This window comes from Schistocerca americana, chromosome 6 (genome assembly GCF_021461395.2).
Source record: "Schistocerca americana isolate TAMUIC-IGC-003095 chromosome 6, iqSchAmer2.1, whole genome shotgun sequence".
NCBI classification, from domain to species: Eukaryota; Metazoa; Arthropoda; class Insecta; order Orthoptera; family Acrididae; genus Schistocerca; species Schistocerca americana.
This window is the reverse complement of record NC_060124.1, coordinates 131,469,947-131,484,209: the sequence shown is the minus strand read 5'-3', so window position 1 is coordinate 131,484,209 and position 14,263 is coordinate 131,469,947. Positions and strand designations below refer to the sequence as shown.

The window sequence follows — 14,263 nt, the reverse complement described above, 5'->3', positions numbered from 1 at the left end:
CTAGTGCCGACATTGTGCATGCTCTGTTGCCTGTGTCTATGTGCCTGTGGTTCTGTCAGTGTGATCATGTGATGTATCTGACCCCAGGAATGTGTCAATAAAGTTTCCCCTTCCTGGGACAATGAATTCACGGTGTTCTTATTTCAATTTCCAGGAGTGTACAATAAAATAAATACTGTAATTCAATAGCCCCTTTTACTGAAAAACTGCCACAGAAACATCAAATTTGGACACAATATATGGTAAAAATCAAAGAAAATCACTACCCTATACCAAAATTAGCTCACTTAAATGTGAAATTTAATCAGTCCAACATACTTGTTACAATCCCATTCAACTGACCTGTTCCAAAATGCAGTGAACTTAAATAAATGAATTACATACTTTAATTTTAAGCTGAGAACCATGTGGAATGATGTTGTGTTGCGTATGACACCATCATAACCACAAATGGATGAAGAATTCTTGAGGGTATTTTTGTTCTGTCATTGCAACTGCAAAAATGCTTGATTTTTGCACCATGCACATTTTGCTTTATTGAGGTAAAGCATCATCAGTGGTCTGTAATTAAGTTAATTACATTTTGATTTGCTTTTAGATTGAATGAAGAATTGTACAGTGTGCTACATGCGAGATCTTGTAGGATACACAGTTATGTGGGGAGCTATGTCTTACTGTAGCCTACAGGATTAATGCGCTTGTACATGGCAGATGTTATACAGATGGTCTCATAGTAAAACAACATTTTACCAGTAAATTACTGAATGCTAATGCAATGGACATTAAAATTATACTTAAAAAAATAAATTTTTGGTGACAACATTCTGCCAGCCCCAAAATTTTGCCACCCTGTGTAGTTCCACACGTTTGCACATGCCTAAATATGATCCTGCTTGTACCTAACAGCTTTGGCTGAAATTGCTCCAGGTGTTCCTAAGCTATTCATGAATGTCACACTTTTTCATTTTTATCCCTGTGTTATGTAGGTAGGTCTTAACCCCACAGTGCTGTTTTCCAGATAGTAAGTACTGGTAAATGCTTGATTCTTTAAATAATCAAATCCCCTTGTATAAAACAGCCTCAGACTACTGATTACATTGAAAATGAGTTACCTTTTTAAATATATGATGTTAAGTCAGAAAAAGTTTAGGAAATGTTTGAAATTATGTTTAAAGTGCGTTGGGAGTCACTAAATGCTCTTATTATAAAGCATTGGATGAGTATAGTCTGAGTAATTCGCATTCTGTTTTAAGAAAACCTAGTTTTTCATGCATCTTACTGTTTATGATGTTATATCTCCTCAACTATGTGGTGTACAATGATTCAGTCATATATGTGGACATTGTCTGTAAAATGTGTATCGAATGGAATTATTAGTTAAGAAGTAATACTTTAAAACATCACCCCTGATGTAGTATTTTCTTTTTTACACATCTTAACATTTATAACCTCAAATCTCCTGAACTATGTGTTGCACAATGACACAATTTTGCAGGTAAATTCAGTGGTACATCTGGATACTGCCTGCAGAGTGTGCTGTGAATGGGGTTAGTAGTAAAGAAGTAATAAATTAAAACATCGTGCCTGATGCAGAAGTATTACTGCAAGAAGTAAAGAAGTAATAAATTAAAACATTGTGCCTGATGCAGCAGTATTACTGGAAGAACAGCAAAAATATATTAAGTGATAAACTTTTTTCCTTCAATTATTTTGTGGGGGTGTCAGCGAGAAAAAGTTTTGTGAAAGGGTGCAATTATGTGTGCAAGTTGCTAAGTGCTCTCATTCTCAGATACTGGATGAATATGTTCTGGATATTTGCACATAGTGTGTTTTACTTATTTCCCAGCCCCATTCCCACCTATTTGAGAGGCAAGTCAATCTTAACCCCAGAGTGCTGCTTTTTAGATGGAAAGTAATAGGTGTACCAAGTTTGGTTGAAATGAATCCAGTTGTTGAGAAGGAGATATGGAACCCTACATTTTTATAATATATGAGATATAAATATTTAGCTAGTATGTAAACAGCTTGTCAGAAGTGTAATTATTGGTGACAATTAGGGTATTATTATTAGTGTCTGGAGCTAAAAAATTCCAGACACTACTGGATTTGTAGCTAAACAAGTATACTATGGACAGCTTAACCAATTAACATTAGAAGAGCAGCATTTTATTTGAAGTTGGTAACTCTTCCATCTCTAGAATAACTCACTCATATAATGTCATTTTTGATCACTGATAGCAAATCCAGGAACATACGATTTTAGTGGCATAAACAATACTAATGTTGAAACTTCTTGGCAGATTAGTACTGGGTGCCGGACCGAGAATCCATCTCGGGACCTTTGCCTTACAAGGGCAAGTGCTCTACCATATGAGCTACCCAAGCACGACTCATGCCCTGTCCTCACAGCTTTACTTCCACCAGTACCTCATCTCCTACAGGGTGCGATTTGTGCTTTTACCAGTGGGGGGGGATGTCTTAGGGGGTTAGTAGAATTATATACATTACTAGCTTGGACCGTGGTGTTACGCATGGTTAAACAGCTATTTATAAATAGATGTTAATGCCAAAACTCACTATTCACACGTATGAACTATCAGAAAAGCCATCCCTTGTTATATCTTTAAAAGTACATTATACATAAATCTTATTTACAAAATCATCTATATACAGGTATATGAGGGGAATTCAAAAAGTAGAGGCACATTTGTGAAAAGCTGTACTTATTCTGATGATAGAAAACTGAAACATATTAATAATATTAATAGTAAGACTTATTAAAAACTTTCAGTGTTCGGCTCCACAAATTTAAATGATATGTAAAGTTTTACTCCAGTGCATGGGAAATAAACATCCCAGGTTGGGATGCATAAACTAAAACCAGAGGAGGGAATGGTCTGATGCAGAGGGGGGGAAATCCCCCCCATCCCCCCCTGCAAATCGCACACTGATCTCCTACCTTCCAAACTTCACAGAAGCTCTCCTGCGAAACTTGCAGAACCAGCACTCCTGGAAGAAAGCATATTGCAAAGACATGGCTTTGCCACAGCCTAGGAGATGTTTCCAGAATGAGCACTTGCCTGCAAAAGCAAAGGCCCTGAGTTTGAACCTCCATCTGGCACACAGTTTTAATCTGCCAGGAAGTTTCATAACAGCACACACTCCACTACAGAGTGAAAATTTCATTCTGGAATACTAATTTAATGTAGCAATAAACATTTATGGGTGATTTGGTTAAAGTAAGTCAGTTACAAACGTTTTCTTACTGTATTACTCACTCCTCCCATATAAATGGTGAGTGTCGTTCATGATGAACTTTATGGAATTCTCAGTTTACTATGCTATATTTGTTTTTAGATTAGTCTCCTTAATTTAATCTTTCCTGTTTTCATGGATTATTTGAAGTATAAGTTTATGCAATTCTGCAATTGACAAATTAACAGATAAATAAATTTTACTTTCTTCAGTTATACAGCTGAACAACACTTAGAGGCTTCTTCAGTATCAGATAAGATAATGCATTACTGATATTCATTTCATGAAGGTCAAACCCAACAAGTCCCCAGTATGTGACGATTGGAGATGCCTCTTCTCTTGGTTCCTTCAGTGCTTCACGTCCCACAAGATTTGCAATACATGGGTGGCTAGCTAGTGAGGACAACTTGGTGGCAATACGTAATGGTAAGTAGTATTTTTAAGCAGAATCAGGTAAACATAGAAAAGTGCTTCTTGTTATCAGTTGGCACCAGATGTACACAAAAACAAAAGCTGGCCATAATGCTAGTGTAAATGTCCAACACGTATATGGATATACATTGTATCAGTTAAAACATTTTAATTTTTTTCATTTGATAGCCTTATGCCAATTTCAAATTAGAGTCCATTTAATGGTAATCATAAAAGCTAGGAAAATATATTTATTTAAATGCTAGAAATGATTATGTAAAATGAGCCCATAAAATTTTAAGTAACCAAATTTTTATTTAACAATATTTAATATTCATCATTTGTGTATGATTAAGAGACATGATACAATAATCTTATCTCCCTACTGCCAAAAGTCGTATTAGTGTTGAAAATGCAATCAGTATGAACCTCAGAGATGACTGTGCACTTTCACAATGTGTGAGTAATGTACTGATATTGTGAGCCTGAAAAGATCAGGACGTTTCAAGCAATTACATGAGTACAGATATATTTTGAATCGAACAAACTGTAGAAAATCCTACATTTTTTGTAGATAGCTTCAACAAATAATTGGCTGGGGCTTGCTTGTCACTGTGCTACTCAATCTGCCATCTGAATTATAACAGGGATGCATAAAAAATATTTAATATAACTCAAGCATCCTTTTCTACTATGTAAAATAATCTCGCAATGGTTTGTGTGTGTGGAAAAAATATAGTTGTACCATGATACAGAGTCCATACTAAGTTGTAGGTTCCCTAACTGGCTGGCTAAATCAGCTTAAAAATCAGAGGAACACAAGGGCATACCATCTCCAGTAGGACCATCAGGGGTGGCTCCTGTATAGGTTTGCAGGTTATACAACTGCCTTTGCCTTCTGAGCATTTTATACTAGTGGAGAAGTAGTGCGCCGTTTATCTCTTTTGAAATGCCAGGGCTCCAAATGCCGAACGCTGTGGAGTTGGACGGAATGTGCCGACAGCGACAGGGGGTTGCACTGTGGCTGCAAACGCATACTTGGGTGTCTCAGAGGGGGTGCGGGGGCAACACTTGGCAACACTGTACTCATATGCTGGCCTTGTGTGAATAAACACCTCACCCGGGCCACCCTGCCAGCTGCAGGAAGGGAAACGGAACTATCGGATCTTCTAACAAAGCGGGATTCTCACGCCACCTTACCAGCTCAGTTGTAGCTGTGAGCGAACTATTTCCTGTGCGTTTTGTTAGTTATTTTAGCATGTGCTACAATGAATTTTGAGGCTCAAGTGACAAGTGAATATGTGAAATAATGAATCAGGTAATTTCATTGCTCTCTGAACTCTTCAGTTCACAGAAGTTTGAAGAAAAATTAGAAATCAAGAGGCTAGGTAGGCCGACTCCTGCTTTAAAATTTCGCAAATCGCTAAAACAAAAAGTCACCAATTCAATAGGAAATTTAACTCTGAATTGTACAACAAGCATGAATGGCTGTGTGGCTGTGACACGAAAAATGCCTTATTTTGTTTTCCTTGATTATTACTTGGAGGAGATCTTTCATGGTCCAAACACGGAGTCTGTGACATTCAACACCTCCATGACAATATCAGAAAACATGAGCTTTCTTCAGTCCATGTAAATAACGTTTTGAATATGGCAAGTCTGAGCAATGTAAATATAGCTACCCAATTAGGCAGTGGGTACAGAAGGTCCGTGGCATTACACAACCAAAAAGTTTCTGATAATAGGTACATATTGAATCTAATTATTAAATGTATTCATTTCTGTGGTATGTTGGAACTTGCCCTTAGAGGACATGATGAGACTGAATCATCTTCCAGTCCTGGTGTTTTTCATTCCTTGATTAATTTTAGTGCAGAATTAGACTCTGTATTAAAATCGCATCTAGAGAAAGTTACAGTTTTCAAAGGAACCTCAAAAGTCATCCAGAATGAACTCCTCCAGTGCATGCTTCCAGTCTGCCAAGAGGAAATTAGAAAGGAAATTAAGGGTGCTGAGTTTTTGGCCATAATAGCTGATGAGAGCAGTGACATAGCCTGTGTTTTCCAGGTTGTTATAGTATATAGGTACATCATTAACAGAAAACCAGTTGAAAGATTTTGGGACTTCATAGCACCAGAAAAGAATGATGCCCAAGCTTTGGCAACGTCCATCATAGAACAGATAAATAATCATTTGGGGAATTGTCCACATAAGCTAATAGCAAAAACATATGATGGTGCAGCTGTCATTAGTGGTTCGTCACGTGGCGTGCAGGCTCTTGTTAAGGAAAAGTTTCCCAATGCTTCATACATTCATTTTATGCCCACCAGTTGAATCTCATTATGCTTAAAGCTGCTTCCATTAATAAAAATGTGTGAATATTCTTCACTAAACTCCCGGGACTTTGCAGCTTTTTTTCAGCATCTCCTCAAAGAACAGCAGTTCTCGATGAAATAGTATGAAAACAACTGCCACATTCAGTGCCTGCTCATTGGAATTTTCAGTCAAGGAGCATCAACACTGTTTTCCAGCATAGGGAAGATATAATCATGTGCATGAATAATATGAGCCAGGGGGAAAAACTGTGTAATGAGAACACGACCCTGCAAGCCTGTGGCTTAGTAACAATTTTGGGGGATGAAAAGTTCATTTTTTGGCTTTCATTTTTTCATAAAATCATGATCCATGTGGATATTTTGTATAACCAGCTACAAGAAAGGGATATTGACCCAACTTATGCACAAAATCAGCTGACAGCTTTTGAGCATGAAATTGCAATCATTAGGGAAGGAGTGAGTGAAAATTCAACAGGTTTACATGAGTACCATAAAAGAGGGAGAACAGAAGATGGCAGCGATGTGTAATCCACTGCGGGATGCAAAAGAAGTACGTGATGACATAAGTTATGAGGCAAAAGAAAGATTCAAGTTCACTGGACCCCTATTTGCAGTCTCTCTCTTTCTACCAGAGAAATTAACTACTTACTCTTCCAGTTTTCCAGAAACTTCTTTCAGAGCTACTATTGAATGCTAGTCTTTTTTGGAAGCAAAGAACTTCAAACAGAACTCTCTGTTATTTATGGAAGAGAGGAGTTCAAAAGCACATGTGGAGCTTTGAGCTCTCTGGATTACATAACAGACAATAATCTTTGTGATACACTGAGCAAATCTGTGAAGCTCCTGAAAGCAATAATTACAATTCCAATGACCACATCAGGAGCAGAACATTGTTTTTCTTCGCTGAAATGCATCAAAACCTTCTTGAGGAATACTATAGACCAAGAAAGACTATCAGCACTCACGATGCTCTGTATTGAATGAGACCTCGTTTTAGGAACTGCAGACTTCAATCAAAGAGTGATTGAAAGATTTGCAAATATGAGGGAAAGAAGAATAGAGTTCCTCTACAAGTGATCACCACCACATCCAAATTCAGAGATAAAATCGAGTGGCATTAGCATCAGTCCTGCTGATAAAGGTTAGTAAGGCATACATACAACTGTTTGAGTACATAGAGCTGCAGTTGATTTTAATTCCTTTTATTCTGCACAAGTAATACTTTTTCTGTGTACACCTTTTGGTTTTATTATGAGTAGATGCAGGAGTGACACAAGTGAGTGGTCTGTTTATATCAGGCATTACAAAAACATGAGCAATGTACTGATTTTCTCTCTTTTGTTGATGTTTTCCTTCGTGAGCAAAGTGCACCATCATCTTCTTTCTTCATCAGCCACCACTGAGGACCACACCTAGTATAACAATGTTGGTGTTATACAGGTAGATGACAACTTCCCTTTTTATTGTCTTATTCATTAATTAAGAAGTACAACCACTCAAGGCTCTGTGAAATGTGCGCGGCAGGACAAAAGTAAAATCAACAGCGAAATATCTCTGATCTTATACATGACAGCAAAGTCCAGAAAAATGGGCATTCTGCTTCTATTTCAGACAAATATTGCAGCAGCTCTTGGTGGTTCCATCATGTTATTCTTCAAATTTCTGACATTTTTCAGTCAATGATCCCACATTTATGCCATGAATACTACACTGAAGATATTACTTTCCAGCAGAAGCAGAATAGTGGTCAGCCATGGTCATTTCATAACTGTGAACAGTAATTTCTAGAAAAGATTATTATTATCAACAGACAATAAACATCTGGCACTATAAGTAAAAAATTAATGCAGGAGCTACTAGATATGTAAGAAAATAATGGCTGACAGCCATGAAAGATAACAAAACATTCATGTGAAAGTTGGTTGGGAGATACTTTCATATAAATGTTCTACTCATTTTCTTATTTTGTTATCCTTACCCTCTAAGCCATTTGATACCAGGGAATGAACTTTTTCTGCACCTTCTAAATAAAATTATGCTGCCTAGGATTTCAGTTGGATGAGAACTGAAATTTTTAACATTTCAATCTTTTCAGAAACATGAGAAATAAACTGCTACTTTCTACCATCCATGCTAAATGGCCCAACTTAGTTTTGAAAACATTTGACAGTACACTGAGGTAAAAAGTTATGGGATACCTCCTAATATCATGTCGAATCTCCTTTTGCCTCGCGTAGTGCACCAATTTGACATGGCAAGGACTCAACAAGTTGCTGGAAGTCTCCTGCAGAAATATTGAGCCAAGCTGTCTCTATAGCCATACAAAGTTGTGAAAGAGTTACCGGTGCAGGAAGTTGTGCATGAACTGACCTCTCAATTATGCCCCATAAATGTTTGAAGGGATTCATGTTGGGTGGTTTGGGTGGCCAAATCATGCACTCAAATTGTCCAGATTGTTCTTCAATCCGGTGGCAAACAATTGTGGCCCAGAGACATGACATTGTTGTTTGGGAACATGAAGTCCATGGATGGCTGCAAATAGTCTTCAAGTAGCTGAGCATAATCATTTCTAGTCAATGATTGGTTCAGTTGGACCAGAGGTCTCAGAGCATTCCATGTAAACACAGCCCACACCATTAAGGAGTAGCTGCCAGCTTGCACAGTGCCTCATTGACAACTTGGGCCCATGGCTTCGTGGGGTCTGCATCACATTCAAACCCTGGCATCAGTCTTACCAATTGAAATTGAGACTCAACTGACCAGGCCACAGTTTACCAGTTATCTTGGGTCCAGCTGATATGGCCACAAGGCCAGGAGAGGTGCTGCAGGTGATATTGTGTCTGTCATCCGCTGCCATAGCCCATTAATGCAAATTTTGCCACATTGTCTTAATGGATACATTTGTTGTATGTCCCACATTGATTTCTGCAGGTATTTCACTCAGTGTTGCATGTCTGTTAGCGCTGACAACTTTGTGCAAAAACCAGTGTTCACAGTCACTAAGTGAAGGCTTTTGGTCACTGAGTTGTCCATGGTGAGAGGTAATGCCTGAAATTTGGTATTCTCACCAAATTGTTGACACTGGAGTTCAGATTATTGAATTCCCTAACGATTTCCAAAATGCTATGTCCCATGCATCTATCTCCAATACCATTCCATTTTCAAAGTCTGTTAATTCCTGTTGTATGGCCATAATCACATCAGAAACATTCAGTATCACTTGTGCCCATATGGCCACTCTGAAAATTTTGAAACCACTTATCGAAGTGCAGAGTCACCATAATGTTTATGTTTTCCCTGTAGTCTCCTGAGGTGTTTTGCCTTTCATAAAGTAATGTTTAATCACCACACGAAATTATTTTTTGTCCATTTTTTGACAATTGCTTTACTTCCTTGATTCACACGAATGCCAAACACAAAGGAATAAACCAATATGGCTGAAACTTAGTGTGTGTTCTTTCCAAAGATGCTACTAACTAAGCATGACCTTGATTCACGCCGGTGGTTCCATCTCTCAGACTTTGCACGGACTTTTCAAATGCCCCTTGTACATTTGTGTACACTCATTATTAACTGCCAGAGTCTGTACCACTCATCAATGCTGTGTAGATCATTCTGCAAATCGATACTGTCTTTTGGCAGTGCTACTTTCTTGTAGACAATCGCATAATCTGCAAACAGTGTTAAAAAGCTTCTGATGGTTTCTAATAGAAAATTTATATACACTGTAAACAGTAACAATCCCATCTCACTTCCTTGGAATATTCCAGAAATTATCTTTAGATGTGTCAACTTTGTTCTGTTAACAGTGGCATATTGAGTTCATTCTGCAAGGAAGTATTGAAAGCAGTTGGAAATCTGGTCTGATATTCAGTAAGCTTGTACTTTTTTTCACAATATAGCAGTGCAGAACTGTGTCAAATGCCTTTCTGAAGTGAAGGAACATGGCACTATTGTCTACGGTGATGTGAGGCTCATAGAGGAACAGAACATGCTGAGTCTCACAAGATCTCTGTTAATGGAATTGGTGTTGATTTTTATACAGGAAATTTTCATTTTCCAAAACTGTCATAATTCTTTAGCATAAAACATGTTCCATAATTCTATAACAGATTGATGTCAACAATACAGGAATATAATTATGTGCATCTGTCCTATGATCATTCTTGAAAATGGAAACAACCTGTACTTTTTCCAGTGAGTAGGTACTCTTTGTTGCTCCAGTGAACTACGATAAACTGCTGCTGGAAGTGGAGCAAGTTCACATAATCTTTGTATGATCTTAGAAGTACGTTTAGTTCATGATTTAATACAATGCCCTAAATATCATTTATCTTTCATCATGAAGTTTAGTTAGGCACTAATGTTGATAATGGTGGGGTGAAGGAGGGATGCATGGAAGAGGGCATGGGGTACTGGCTAATAGCTGATTGCATTAATGGGTTATGGTCACAGAAACAGTGGGAATCACTGTTCTGCATACATCAGTTGATAGAAAGTGTTTGCTAATGCTGCACAGACACAATTTGCAACCTCTGTTTACTGCTTACATAAATGAGAGGTTATTTGAGAAGAAAATCCATCTACTTTTTTATGAAGAACACTCAGATTTTATTAGGTCAATACCATGTTATTTACAAACTGTCAGATTTTAGTTACCAATAAATCACACAAATTTAAAGGTTGTCAATTCAATTAAATACCTAGGTACTACAGTTATGAACAATTTAAATTGGAATTGTTGCTTAGGAAATGTTCTGGAGAGGATATTATTGGTAAACTCTTAGAAGATGCAACAAATCTACCAAAAAGACTGCTACACTATACTTGTCTGTTCTCTTTTGGCGTATTGCTGTGTAGCATGGGATACTTACCAGATAGGAGTGATGTGGACATCTAGGAAGTTCAAACAGAGCAGCACATTTTGTGCTATTGTGAAATAGTGGAGAGATTGTCATAAATATGGTACAAGAGTTGGGGTGGTAGTCCTGGGGGAAGCCGATTTTCATTGCTGTGAGATATTTTCATGAAATTTCAAACACTAGTTTTTTCCTCTGAATTAAAAATATTTTACTGGCTTCTAACTATTTTTGGAGAAAAGACCATTGTAATAAAATAAATCAGATCTTGCATAGAAACATTTAAATTTTTATTTTTCCCACATTCTATTTGAGAGTCAGATGCCCAAAAAATAGTTTGAAAGTAGTTCTATGAAACCTCTGCCAAGCACTAAAATAAGTGTGAACTGCAGAGTAGTCATGTAGATAGAAGATGTAGAAACAATGATCTAACCATTATAAGCAACCATTATGACTCTATGTGGGCCATGGTAGAAATAGTTGCTCACAATGATCCTCTTCCTGCAAATACCAGAGGACCTGGGTGAGATATCAATGCTTTATTGCCAAACGTTTACACTACTGGCCATTGAAATGGCTACACCAAGAAGAAATGCAGATGATAAATGGGTATTCATTGGACATATATATTATACTAGAACTGACATATGATTACATTTTCATGCAATTTGGGTGCATAGATCCTGAGAAATCAGTACCCAGAACAACCACCTCTGGCTGTAGTAATGGCCTTGATATGCCTGGGCATTGAGTCAAACAGAGCTTGGATGGCGTGTACAGGTACAGCTGCCCATGCAGCTTCAACACGGTACCACAGTTCATCAACAGTAGTGACTGGCGTATTGTTATGAGCCAGTTGCTCTGCCACCATTGACCAGAGAGATCTGGAGAATGTGCTGGCCAGGGCAGCAGTCGAACATTTTCTGTATCCAGAAAGGCCCATACTGGACCTGCAACATGCAGTCATGCATTATCCTACTGAAATGTATGGTTTCGCAGGGATCGAATGAAGGGTAGAGCCACGGGTCGTAACACATCTGAAATGTAACGTCCACTCTTCAAAGTGCCATTAGTGCGACCGAGACGTGCAACCAATGGCACCCTATACCATCACGCTGGGTGATACGCCAGTATGGCGATGATGAATACACACTTCCAATGTGCATTCACTGCGTTGTCGCCAAACACAGATGCGACCATCATGATGCTGTAAACGGAACCTGGATTCATCCGAAAAAATGACGTTTTGCCATTCGGGCACCCAGGTTCGTCGTTGAGTACACCATCACAGGCGCTCCTGTCTGTGATGATCAGCTTCAAGGGTAACCGCACCCATGGTCTCCAAGCTGATATTCCATGCTGCTGCAAACATCATCAAACTGTTCGTGCAGATGGTTGTTGTCTTGCAAACAGCCCCATCTTTTGACTCAGGGATCGAGACGTGGCTGCACGATCCATTACAGCCGTGCGGATAAGATGCCTGTCGTCTTGACTGCTAGTGATACGAGGCTGTTGGGATCCAGCACGGCATCCCGTATTACCCTCCTGAACCTACCGATTCCATATTCTGCTAACAGTTATTGGATCTCGACCAACGCGAGCAGTAATGTCGCGATACAATAAAGCTCAATCGCGATAGGCTGCAATCCGAACTTTATCAAAGTCAGAAATATGGTGATACACATTTTGCCTCCTTACATGAGATGTCACAACAACGTTTCACCAGGCAATGTCTGTCAACTGCTGTTTGTGTATGAGTAATCGGTTGGAAACTTTCCTCGTGTCAGCATGTTGTAGCTGTCAAAACTGGCATCAAACTTGTGTGAATGCTCTGAGAAGCTAATCATTTGCATATCACAGCATCGTCTTCCTGTCGGTTAAATTTTGCTTCTGCAGCACGTCTTCTTCATGTTGTAGCAATTTTAATGGCCAGTAGTGTATTCAGTTGTATACAGACCAGCAATGGCTCTATAGTTACATGGTAAGAATCTGCAGTTTCTCATTACAGGAAGGTAATATATGATATTAGGCCAATATCCAGTAGGATTAATCATCTATCAATGTACACTGCTTATTAAAATGTTGTATGTGACAGAACTATGTTGCATCAAAAGACAGCCTTGTGAATGGAGATAGATGGCACTATACTCCAAAGAAATTGAAGAGCGCGGATAATAGAAATCTGACAACTGTATTAAATTTGTTACAGTCGCTCATAAGCATTTTCTTTTAACTTGCAAAAAATTGTTTGAAGTCAAACAAAACCTGGAATTCTGCACTGTATTTGCAAATGAATCTGTATAAATAAAAAATAGTTTCATACTAAAATTATTGTATCAAAATAACTAGTTTTTGGTGCACAGTAGAATTTGCATAAAATGCATATTTGGAACTACTAACATGTGTTGAATAGTTTTTAATTATTTCTTTACAAAGTAACGATGTGTATGATGTGAATATAATAGAGGGAAACATTCCACGTGGGAAAAATATATGTAAAAACAAAGATGATGTGACTTACCATACAAAAGCGCTGGCAAGTCGATAGAAACACAAACAAACACATACATACACACAAAATTCAAGCTTTCGCAACAAACTGTTGCCTTATCAGGAAAGAGGAAAGGAGAGGGAAAGACGAAAGGATGTGGGTTTTAAGGGAGAGGGTAAGGAGTCATTCCAATGCCGGGAGCGGAAAGACTTACCTTAGGTGGAAAAAAGGACAGGTATACACTCGCACATACACACATATCCATCCGCACATACACAGACACAAGCAGACATGTGTATGATGTTGTATATACTGTACCAACCTGACTTGTCCTACATTGTTCGTGCAAAATAAGTACCTAAACATGATTTACAGGACCAGTAAAGAAATACAAATACAAATACAAATACTAAGCATAATATAATTTGTTGCAACTTTTTTAAAGTAAAGAGCTATATATGAAACATGGAAGAAAATACAAATTATACCACTTTCAGATAGGAAAGAACTGCTCAAGATGGCAGTGTCAAATCTTTTTTTTTTTATTCAGAAGATGAAATTAAAAAATGACAGATATATTTAATGTGATGGGGGAAGTCCACTCATTTTATGCTAGACATGCACAGGTATCTTGACATCAATATGTATGGTAATGTGTAATATACCTACATGCATGTAAAGTGGGCTTGCTCATTTTATCTTCTATATGTATGCTATTTGAATGACTGGACAATGACATAGATCTCTCAAAGTGTCATCACGGAACTCTGAAATAAATAACATAGTGTGCATATGAACAGGAAAAATAAAGATAGCTAACTGAAACACATCAAATGTATACTACTAATTAATATTAACTCTCTAATAGTATAATATTTCATAAAGTTATCTTGTTTCCACATTCTAGGTAT

At 37.9% G+C, this 14,263-nt stretch overlaps 1 protein-coding gene across 1 annotated transcript in view; it reads left to right on the top strand.

Moving 5' to 3' along the window:
• The window catches only part of LOC124620007 (lipase member H-like), a 45,846-nt gene that overhangs the window by 18,450 nt on the left and 13,133 nt on the right, over window positions 1–14,263 (top strand). Inside the window, exon 3 of the mRNA XM_047146672.1 lies at window positions 3,545–3,681. Coding sequence (XP_047002628.1) covers window positions 3,545–3,681 — 137 coding nt within the window. The remainder of the gene's footprint in view (window positions 1–3,544; window positions 3,682–14,263) is intronic.